Source organism: Pieris rapae, chromosome 24 (genome assembly GCF_905147795.1).
Source record: "Pieris rapae chromosome 24, ilPieRapa1.1, whole genome shotgun sequence".
Taxonomy (NCBI): domain Eukaryota; kingdom Metazoa; phylum Arthropoda; class Insecta; order Lepidoptera; family Pieridae; genus Pieris; species Pieris rapae.
In genome coordinates this window covers 2,085,228-2,097,670 of record NC_059532.1, presented here as the reverse complement: position 1 = coordinate 2,097,670, position 12,443 = coordinate 2,085,228, and the positions used below count along the sequence as shown (strand labels likewise).

Genomic DNA, 12,443 nt, shown 5'->3' with positions numbered 1-12,443 from the left:
TATGTACCTAAAGTAAAAAAAATACTCGTAAACATATACTATTGCTTTAAATTCTCTTTTTTAATAACATACATTGTTTAAAGATATTGCATTGCAAGAAAAGAACAAACTATCAAAATGTCTCGACTTTATTAAGTAAATAAAATTATGTTACCAGCTTTTATTGGAACACTACAATTCTCGCAATATAAAATACATAATAATAATAAAGCATTTATTGCTGTACATATTAGGTACATCACAAAAACTAAAAAATAAATACTAATAATCAATCGGCAATATCTATATTAATAACAAATCATTAAAAAAACTAAAATACATAGGCATATTTTAAATTTCTGTACATTTAAGCTAAGTATATTGAAAACTAAACGAAGGCATTTGTGAAGAAACACGAACGGTTGGTGCTTCCAAAAGATCCGCATTGTTCATTCGGTTCGCAGTGGTAAACATGGAGCAATCAGGAATATATGATTTAGATTCGATGTGCAGTGGGCAACACAGTGGAGCCTTGGCTGCGTTGCGCCTTCTTCGGAGTTACAACCAATTCGTTGTGCCACCTGGTGAGTTCATTTTAGAATAATTGATATTTCTTAAACTAACATATTTAGTTCGGTGTGTACCTACTTTAATCCTGGTGATCCTTGAAGATGGGTTTCACCTGCAGAAGGGTTCTTAAAAAATAAATAGTGAATAGATATTTATATATATATGCTTTATATATATATTTTTATATATTCTGACAGCTACCTCGCACAAAGAATTAGTCTAGCTATTCAAAAGGGGAACGCTGCCAGTATCTTCGGAACCTTGCCTAAAGGGCCTTTTAATAATATTTTTTAATTAATTATTAATTTTAAGGTTAGTTATTAGATATATTTTTATGTATTATGTTATTTGTTTTGAATAAATATTATATAAGATATCACATGTCACATGGTGTAATGGTTGCAGCTCCTTTTTATATATATGTATAATATATATAAAAGTATATATAGTATATTTTTACATTAGATTCCCTTGTTGAGAGATAGAAAAGGTTTTTGAATGAGGGTAATTTTTACGGAATGTCACGAGATTTGCAGCGTTTTTGTCGCAGAAAAGGAGAGAGCGATGGAAACTGATTGAGAGAGAGAGTGAGTAAGGGATATCGAGAAAAAAAACGCTATTGGTTGATGTATTCGTTTAGTACATAATAGAACTTATTTAATTAGATATCAATTCTGTCGCATAACGTCTTGTCAATAAACTCAGATTTTTATTTAGTTATATTACTATGTAATATAGATATACAAATATAGTGATCATATACTGGTACACGATCATGTATGGTCTTTGGTTATAGCCAGGAAAGTTTTGAAGTTTAGGCACCGCGAAGTTTTCTAACATTTTCACATTTTCCTAGAGTTTGGTTATTGGGATGCAGATAGGAGATGGATCGACTTTCACGGCCTGAACAATGACATTAATCATGGCTGCTCGGCAAGTGGACTCAGTGATGGATAGTTTCTTTCAATTGCGCCAGAGAAGTCGGCTTATTGGCATTGACTTAATTACAGACAACCCCCTAAGAAAACATCTATAGGGGTTAAATCGGGGCTGTGTGTAAGCCAATTTAAGTCACCACTCCTGGTGATTAGCCTGAGAAAATTTCACGAACTCGTGGCAGAGTATTGGACGTATGGTCTTTTGTTATAGCCAGGAAAGTTTTGAAGTTTAGGCACCGCGAAGTCTTCTAACATTTTCACATTACCTAAGCTAAATAAGTATAAACTTTCTTTTGAGACACTATATTTATTTAAATAAAACCATTATTGATTACATAACAATAAAATATACAGTATTTACAATGTTCTTAACCAACATAGTAGAATGGCTTAAAACTCAAAAATAAAATCAAATAGAAAACTTGTAACTTAATATAAAAAAATAAAATTAGTTTATTTCAAATTTGTAACATTAGTCTTAATAATAATATATTGTTGTTAAATTTAAATAGAAAATCTTAATGGTAAATATTAGTTTTCACACTAAATAACGAGATTAAATTCATATCTCATATCCAAGTTTTTCATCGACAATTTCAAATCCACAAGACTTAAAAATCTTTGTCGAAGTTCACACTTACTCCAGTCCAACCAATTGCAACAACTTAAATTTAATTCTACCGTCATTTTGTCCAATAACAATAAAAATTAATAAACGTCTAATGGCAAAATTAAAATTAACTTCACCAATTTCTAGACTAAAACTAGCGTTTAAGATACAGGCTCGGCCTAGTTTAAACGTAGTCATAGAAGTATATTATGTATAAGGTTTACCATAGTGAATATTGTATATAGAATGTAATGTTTATTTTGAGTCAAATAAATAAATTTTTATTATTATTATATTTTAAAAAGTGTACCTTTAACGCTGGCAGCATTTCCTCGCTGTTAACACGTTTTAAGACATTATTATTAACATTGTAAAATAATAATGTCTTAAAACGTGTTAACTAAAAGACAATTCATCTATTCGAATCGGCATTTCCCGAGTTCCTGAATCTAACTTTCACTTACAACATCGTTCGTTTGTATGTATTCAGTAGTCAGAGTCGTGTATTATATTTTACAAAGATCTCGAACTTTGCAAATGTGAAACTATATGTCCAATTAGTTAACTAAAAGCAACAGCCTTTTTAAGATTCTATATTGTTTTGAAAAGATTAGTCTTATATTCTAAATCAATGCGTATATGAACGATAAAAATAAATTGTGACTTCTCCATCACTACACAGTATAAAACAAAGTCGCTTTCTCTGTCCCTATGTCCCTTTGTATGTTTAAATCTTTGAAACTCCGCAACGGATTTTGATGCGGTTTTTTTAATAGATAGAATGATTCAAGAGGAAGGTTTATATGTATAATAACATACATTAAATAGTGGATAAGTACTGTTATTTTTGAGGTTTCTAATGTGATGTAAACACTGTAATTAAATGTTTTCCTCTTACATTGCAAACGCAGGCTGAACCCTACGAGTTTTATCAAAATAGTTTTATAAAAATAAATAATAGTACTAAGTATTGTACACATTGAAAAGGTCTACAGAAAAGTCCGTGATGGTATACGTCTATCTCTTATGTATATCCCACATTTTTATATACAACGTTCACAGATTTTCTGTAGTGTATTTAGTATCAGCATTGCACCCGTGCGAAGCCGGGGCGGGTCGCTAGTATTATATAAAGCTCAGAGTTCTTATTAAACATCGAAGCTGTCGTGTGAAGCCTATTCAACAAACAAATATTTTCTCATTTGCGTACTAATGCAATAACCCTGTAACGCGGCAGTTCCTGACCGCGTTATAGGAACGCGTTGTAGGATTATTCTGTTTAAACCGCTTTTGTAAATGTAAAATTAGAACCATTTAATGAATATTCCTTTTTTTTGACGTGCATAATTATAAGTGTAAGTACATTATGTTACCTATATGAATAAATGATTTTAGGTTTGTTGGTTGTTTATTAACAATTCCAAAACTAAGAACATAAATTTAATTAAGTTTTTACTTAAATTTTATAACAACGAAATTTGAAACAGGTGCAATGGTAACCAAGACTAATCATGGACTTAAAAAATCGTTGTTTCACAGTACAGAAATATTTATATATATACAGGCGAACCCGACAGACGTTGTCCTGTCTACACGTCTTTAATAAGCTAAAACATTCTGGACCATTTTGATGAAATTTATTTTTCAAATGTTATGACAATATCTAACGATCCAGCACATGGTCTACAATAACACAATGATAACAAAACTTTTTTTTAATTTGATCGCAGCGCTAACTGTCGGGACAGACTAAAATTAAAATTCGAATATTATTTAAAATTTGACCCTGCGATGGTAGCGCCGTCTGTCTGTTGGATCCAATGTAAAACATTCCAAAATCCTAATAAAAACTACTAATACATTAAAAATTAATTAAAAAAACATTGTCCAGCGGACAAAATTGTGAATCTAAACCATTCCCAGATCCCCATGAACACACAGAAAAAATTTCGTCAAAATCGGTCCAGTCATTTGAGAGAAGTTCAGTGACACACACACTCAAAGAAGAATTATATACATAAAGATATTCTTTTCACCATCGCAGTAGGTAAACAATCTGTGTGAAATGAGTAATTTGAAGTTGATCGTTAAGCGTTGTTACCACCCATTATCGTATCCAGCTGGTGGAATTCCACGACCTAATGATCGGCCATTTGACTGACGCAGCGCAATGAAGCGACACCTATTAGATGTGGCCATAAATCGATGACGTCATGTTTTTTATATAAGATGGTCACCTCATGCTACGTGATACGGCCCATGGACACTCAAAGCCAGAGGGCTCGCGAGTGTGTTGCCGGCCTTTTAAGCATTGGTACGCTGTTTCATTGAAGGACCCTAAGTCGCAATGGCTCGGAAATACTTCAGTGGGCAGCTGGTTCCACATAGCATACGCAGTAGTGTGCATAAACTGTCTTGAAAAACAAAAAAATTATACATATATTCTTTTCTTTCTCCGTTTAGGCCGGAGTAAGTGTTCAAGATCCATTCGCATAAGATTTTATTAATAGGCGTCCTAATTGTTTTTTTGAAGTTCCACTTCTGAAACGCAATAATAAATATTTATTAGCGTCACGGAGATCTGCAGCGTTTCTAGCGAAGAAGAGGGAGAGAGCGATTGGGAGAGAGTGAAAAAGGGAGATCGAGAAAAAATACACGCTAATGGTTTATGTGTTGGTTTAGTAGTTGCATATTAGGATTTTAACGTCTTGTGCAGTAAACGTAGATTTTTATTTCTTTATTATCATTAGCATGTACATGTACTTGTATATTATAGTGTGTAAACAGTGTGAAAATAGATATACAAATACGTAAAGTGATCATATTATACTGGTGGGGCTTTACTTTAGTAATAATTAATATTCAAATAAGATTCCCATCTGACATGTATACCTACTTTGTATGCAAGCATTTTTTTTGTAATTAGGTGTAGATTTGTCCGTCTGTGCACCGCCGCTTCAGTAAACGGTGTATCTAATTCAACCTCTTATTGTATTTAGAATTAAAACAAAACACTTTTACATTTAATATTGTAGTTTTTTTTTTGACGTTTATAACTGTCCATTGCGTTACCTAAATAAATGAATTTGAATTATCTGTGAATATGGTTCTATGGACCATAGATTAAAAACTTATTTTTTTATATGATTTTTTAAAAAGTGTTCTATAGTGTTGCAATAAACAAATATTGTCCTGACGATTAGCGATAGTTTAAAGGGTCGCTCGTGTCGACGATCAGGCGGTCGGGGCCCTTGTGCATTATTTATTGTGTAGAGACAGCAAAAAAAATTTTTTTTTATCAACTTATGCTGTTATAATTATTACTGTTATATTTTATTTAATTATGCAGTATTTTTTTTCTTTGATTATTATAAATCATAGATTGAATTATAACGCGCGGCTGCACCAGCCGCTTACGCTAACCGATCTCGTCAGAGAGATGTGAATACGCAGTATGCGTTTGTCCCACTCTAACGCGTCTGCGCTACGTCACCGACTACACCAGACCGCTGTGAGACGCAGTATGCGTTGTCTCGCTCTAACGCGTATTGGCCGCACCTATATTACGTCATCGTGTGCATCGTCTATGGCCTATGCAATAGTTTAAAAAATATTTCTATTATATCCCTGAAATATTCTGAACCGAGTGGGTCTCTAATCATCAGCTATGGGAGCTATACAATGAGATGCTTATTGACCGGTCGACAGGAAAATAGAAGTGGGTTGGTCATACTCTCCGGAGAGATACAAGTCTTCCAAGCCTAAACCAGAACTGGAAACGAGGCATCATTGAGAGAAGCTGAAATGTCGTGAAGTTAAAAGAACTGCCCAGTACCGGGTGGTTTTCTGCCCTCTGCCCCAGGGCGACATATGACGAGTGAAAAATATTGTAAATACCATACATGTGTGTTAAAAATAAACATAAATAGAATAAATAAAAATAAAAAAAAGCCTTTTATTTCCTACAATTTTTTACATTGACTTATCTTTAAACGCTTACTTAACTAATTAAAATTAATACCTTCTTGTTTTTATTTATTTTCTATATTATTTACCTATAACTATTTTATTTACTGTTATTAATATACTACTTATATAATATTTGCTACTACATATATAATATTTACTATTATTATTAGCTAGCTTGGTTAGATTTTAGATACCTAAATAATATAAAAAATATAAACTGATATTATTTTTTATAAAATAATATACCTACAACTGATATTATTTTTTCTTTATATGCTATCCGTACCTATTGTGTAGGGGCCAAGCACCTGCTTGTACTGATGTTACCTGTAATTGGTTCTATCAATAATAAACACTATACACCCCTCTTTATTGATCTTATGATTTGTGTCAATATTTATGTTTATCATATCAGGAAAATCTGATTAAATCTGTGAAAAACACCTGTGGGTTTCGCGATAAATATAATAATAATAGAGCACGTTTAATTTCCTATCTTGACAAAAAAGATAATATACATCTTAGATTTTTTACATTTTATTTATCTTATTATATAACCTATATCTTATCTAAATTGGGTACCGTCGATCGGTGAAGGCCTCTTCTAGATTTTTCCAACTGACTCTGTCCATGGCTTCCTTTCTCCATTAAGTTCCAGTTACCGCTTTTGTTACTATCCACCTTTTTTAGGGCGCCCTATACTTCTTCTTCCCCTTGGTCCGACTAGGGCTTTTTAATATTGCTGTAACCGTGTTGAGATATAATGCAGGTAATTGACGCCATCAGATTTTCGTTTATATTTTCCCAAATATCCATCCATCCACAAACTTTACACATACATTAGAATTACAAACAAGCATATATATTAAATAACAAAAGCAGGCTGAAGCCTAGGACGGGAGATATTTGGGGCGGAAAATTTTAACGGATCTGGATGATCAATTAAGTAATTGTGTTATCCAGTATTTCCATTTAATATTCATCGAAACATCAAAAAGAGTAAATACGTCTAAGGGCCTGTTTCACAATGTCCGGATAAGTTCCAAATAAGCTATTTATTACTTATTTGTAGGATAAACACCATTTTTGCGTTTCATGACTGTCAGATAGCGCTATTTGTCATGAAATGCCAAGTATCTTATTCGGAACTTTTATCTTTCGAATAATTTATGTGTTGCATAGCTATTTGGCACTTTATCCATACATTGTGAAACAGGCCCTAAGAAAGATAATTTAGATTATTTTAAAAATATTAACAGCAAGTAGTTAGTAAGATATAGTTTGAATTTATTATGCCTTCATATTTGAAGACTATTGTCTAAACGCATGATTGTAGCAATTTAATCCCGTTCTTCGTCATTTGCGTCTGCGCAAAACTAAAAATTCTGGCTCATATCTAAACATTTTAAAATATATTTATTTATTAACACTTCGTTACATAAAAGGAAGAAAAAAATATTAAAAATAATTTGAGTGAAAAACAACTGGTGGCCTTATCGGTTTAGAGTGATTTCTTCCAGACAACCACTGTGAGTAAAGGAAAAAAAAACCACTGTGAGTAATATATAAAAAAAATCGCTATTATTTTTCTTGGCTATCTATATCTACATACGTGAGCTATTCTAGTCGGTATACCGATCTCACTATGTTTTCCTTCATCATATAAATGCACTAACAGAATATACATTGGTGCCTACGCCTTCCTTCCTACCTTCTACGGGAATGAGAGTCACTCACAGGCCAGGAACCAAGCATTACAGTTTATTGTAAAGGTTTTACTATATTGTTTCAGATGGTCATCCCATGGTACCACTGCTAGCAGCCTTACCATCTCCGCCATGTCTGCCATCATATTGTCACTTGCCCATAAGACCTTCCCGTAAGTGTTTTAAAAGAATCTTGAAAGATATTTGAATTTGTACGATTCTTACAATCAAGAATATGAAAGAAGCTCTCCTTTGTAATTATTTTTTTTATATAACGGCAATAGTTATAACTCTATGCCATTTTCAAGTAAATGCTAGGAAAACTAAACGCGAGAAAAAATAATTACATGAAAAAAACAAAGACATAATACATATTTACATTATCTTCAGACTCACAAATATTACTGTCAACAACACGAAACCTAAATGATGAGGTGTATATGTCTTAAACGCATTCTGGAAATTATAGAAGTGACAATTTTAAAACTTTTAACTTTAAAAAAACATGGTTTACTGGGGATCCTGAGTTGAATTTCAGCATAATATTTGCATTTGATCTCCTTTATTTTATATGATTTATAAAAAGAGTCCTTGATTTATCTTAATATTATATAAATACAAACAATAGGTACCTGTCCCCATAGTATGTAGTAGACGGATATTAAATTTTAAATTATTATGATTTATGTGCACTTTTAACATTTATTTTTCAACTTTTTTTCTTTATATGTTTAGTTTGTTTTTTGTTCCTGTTCATTTTTTTTATATCGTATTTTTGCACTTCTTGCCTACCTTATGTAATTCAACACCTTTTTTTTTCTTTCCTCCCAGTGGTTGCCTGGAAAGCGATAAGGCCGCCAGTTGCCCGCCTGCTCATTTAATTATGTTCAATTTTTATACTGTATAAATATATAAATTAATTCTATTAAACTATCCCTTGGCTTCTATAGGAGTTCTAAAAGGGATTCAAATGTGAGCTGTTTGGAAAAGTCGTATTGTCTGGTGTCCCAGACAAATAGGACATTCCAAACAAATTTACTGAATGTCAATTCACACTTGGTCACACACACACATCACATCATAGTAGTCGCAAAGAATATTTGTCTTCGAGCACAAGCCCAAACAACCATGATCCACCATTTATCCTGTGACTTCAAATAGAGAGAACTACTTTTAACTTGCATACAAAAACGTCGGCATGCTATTGGAACCAGAAAAAACCTGGCCCTGTTCTGGGCCTCCAATTTTAACTGTTTCATAATCATTTTTTTTCTAATAGGTAAGTTGGTATTTAGCCTTCTGTCCCATGCGCCGTCTTATTGGATTTAAGGGCGGCTTACTCACGATGTTTTGCTTCACCGTACAACTGTATGTTAACGAACTTAGTTCAGATGCGTCTTAGCGCATGCCTATGTACGTCAAAAGCGTTTACAAGGTACGTGAAAGAGCAGGACTACGACATCCGTTGGCAGAACTACCAGGTCATGTTCTAAGAAGAACGGGCAAGAAACTCAGCAAGTTTTACCTTCCCTCTACATAATTAATCAAAGGAAAATGTCATAAACCACAACGTTATTAAGAATATATACTTACATAAGTGAAAAAAACAATAAAATTCTGGGATCGAACCTACGACCTCAAAGATGGGAGTGGCACCGTGAAGCCACTACCAACACTGCTCTATTATTTATGAACACTTAATAAATATGACATGAAAATATTTTAGTTGTGCCCAATCCCCAAATCCTCTGCGAGAGTGAGAGGCGTCGTGGTGAGAAAAGACCAATACCAGCTGAACTTAAAGATGATAAATACTTTGAGAGGCGAAGACGGAACAACCAAGCAGCCAAGAAGTCGAGGGATGCGAGACGAATCAGGGAAGATCAGGTATATATCATGGCATCTAACCCGGCAAGATTACAAGTGTGTTGGCGAAACTTGGCGATTAAAAAGAGTGGCGGAGAGTTTATTGCCAGTTCTTCTCTTCCGTTCTACGCCCTTGATTTGAGAACTCGCAGTAAATGTAAAATTAAATTCTTTTTTTTGACGTTCATAAGTGTACATTGTTACCTACATGAATAAATACATTTTGATTTGATTTGATTTGATTTGTTACGTGAATAATTTTTTTTATTGATAAAAAAGCATGCCAACGCTTGGCACACTGTTACATCGCTAAAAAAAGAAAATCACTAAATACAATTTTAAATGTGACAAACACATATAGGCAAACATGACATACACGAAGAGATCCAGCATTAAACAAAACAAAACAACTATTTGACTAAAAAAAACACTAGTAAAAAAAATAAAAACAAAAAACGATTTCAATATGTGAGGTGAGCAACTATGGATATCCAGATCAAGCTCGTTTCTCTCTTTTTTCTCGTTTTTCGTTGATATTCAAGATTTTATACAGTTTAACATCCCTTTCTCAAAGTTCAGGCCTTTATTGACACCCTAGTTTGTTGTGGATAAATTTAGAAGCCTGAAGCCCATATATTTATTTCAAATTTCATTAAATTTAAACCATTAGGTACTTGAGGAACTAAACTATTTTGCATATTTTAGTTCCTAGTTGATTGATTCGGTTTATTATACACTAAATACTATTTTTGCTAATATCCAGTATAATATATAAACACTTATTTAAGTTTCATTACATATACTAACTTAATCTAATACATCATAATATTAAAACCCATTTGTGTTAATGACGTGTGACACCTAGACCTCTTCCACTGTGTGAAGCACAGACTGGGGCGTATGATAAGCAGTCCTGAAGGAATAGATCTGTACTTTGGAGAGTGTTCTGGAAAGTTCTGGAGTTCCTACTGCCTTCATCACCGTACCAGCTGTACTAAATCAATTTAATCCCGCCACCTTGATTGCTGGAAGTTATCCTCAGTTCGCTTCTCAAGACATTTTCTATTGCGAACTAGCGAACTGTGGAATCCACTTCTGGTGGTATACAACCTCCATATGTATAAAAAAAGACCATACTCCTGTATTACCTGTATCCCACTAAAATTGGTTTAATTTCTTTATATATTGAGAAAGATTTACAGCTTATTACTAACTTACTAACTATAATGTTCTTTTTACACCACTAATAAATCTTTACATATAGTAAGTAGGTATATTATATATTTGTATACCTACACCCTCTGTCTTCTTTGCCGATGAGTAGGGATGCCTACAAGTTCGAATTGATTGACGTGGAATAAGTGATACCTAGATGATCTTATGTTCCAAAATAAACGTATTTTATTTTATTTTATTTATTTTATGTTTAGTCGGCAGTTCGACTGGTCCTGCTTTTAGGTCGGACGACACACAATTTTTTTTTTTACAGATAGCGTGGAGAGCCTGTCTTTTAGAACAAGAAAATGCTTCCCTCCGAGCACATGTAGCTGCATTAAGACAAGAAACTATCGCTCTTAGGACCCTACTCGCAACTCGAGATGAGGCACCCGTTCCTTCTTCTACCACAGATTAAATCAATGTATTAAATTAATACGCGTCCTGTATTACTTTAAAAAATATCTGTTAACAAAAAATTAGTTTATTTTATTAATAGTGAAAGTGTAAATTATCATGAATATTGTCATTGTTTTTTATTATATAGTATATTTTCTGTTTTTGTAATGTCTTGGTATATAATGTGCATACTACAGACAAGTCTTTATTTTGTTTAATTTTATTTGCGAGTAAATAATAAATTAATTAATATATTGTCGTAATCGATAAGGTGTAAAACATATATAATAACGGTTTTTAATTACTTAATTAAAAGGGTTACACAGTGTACATAATTTTAGTTGCTACATGGTATTAAATGAACAATTTTGTTTTTTACCATTAAAAATCGAACGCCGCGCGCCGTCGCGCGTCGTCTCGTCTTTCGTTTGACATTGTCACTGCCCTGACTACAGATATCTTCGCTAAAGAGTAGAAAATCACAAACCAGATGTAAACAATGCAGGCTTTTATATGAATATCACTAAATTCGATTTTATTTAAAAAAGGGCTATGTTTATATAAATATTTCAAGGTCTCTCTTAAGATTCTTCTAATATACATTCAATATGATTTTTCAGTGTGCGCAATAACAATTTATCGATGAAGCAAGACAATCTTAAAAACCGCTGCAATCCGAGATATAGTATCGTAGGGCCATAGTGTTGTTATTGATTCAATAAATTAATACAAACATTGGTTCATATCTGCGCACCTGAACGCAATCCAAAGTCCAAACCTCTATTATGACTTTTACGATTATTCATTTTACCTACCGGTTTGACAATTTTTTTACTAATGTTACCATGTTAAGAATTATTTGAATTTCAACAAGTATTATTTTTCATCTTTTATAAATACGATTTCTTATATTATATATTTTTTGTAAGCTGTTGAAACGTATGAAGAGTTAATTACTTATATTTAGAAAATTGTTATATGTCCGTCCATTTAAAAATAAAATTATACTAAAGCTAGATCTCATTAGTTTATAGTGCTAAGTGCATATTAAAATAATACGCAGTAACAGATATTTTCACTACAATAATACTGAAACTCCCTTACTCTAATGGCGCTACTTTTTGAATTCCAACATTCTGTGTCGCTGATGACGGTCCTTGTTGTAATTGGTCACATTCATAAAGTAGAAGT

General features: G+C 32.7%; 1 protein-coding gene across 1 annotated transcript; it reads left to right on the top strand.

The window, feature by feature from the left end:
• Positions 1-451: 451 nt before the first annotated feature.
• On the top strand, positions 452-11,271 carry LOC110992813 (hepatic leukemia factor-like). Its single transcript, XM_045633843.1, has 4 exons — positions 452-563; positions 7,859-7,945; positions 9,499-9,695; positions 11,128-11,271. The coding sequence occupies exons 1-4, from the start codon at positions 452-454 to the stop codon at positions 11,269-11,271; spliced, it is 540 nt and encodes a 179-aa protein (XP_045489799.1).
• Positions 11,272-12,443: the final 1,172 nt, after the last annotated feature.

Coding starts and splice junctions, on each gene's coding strand:
- LOC110992813 (XM_045633843.1), top strand. CDS start 452: ATGGAGCAATCAGGAATATATGATTTAGATTCGATGTGCAGTGGGCAA. Junction 564..7,858: donor CCAATTCGTTGTGCCACCTG/GTGAGTTCATTT, acceptor ATATTGTTTCAG/ATGGTCATCCCATGGTACCA. Junction 9,696..11,127: donor CTAACCCGGCAAGATTACAA/GTGTGTTGGCGA, acceptor TTTTTTTTACAG/ATAGCGTGGAGAGCCTGTCT.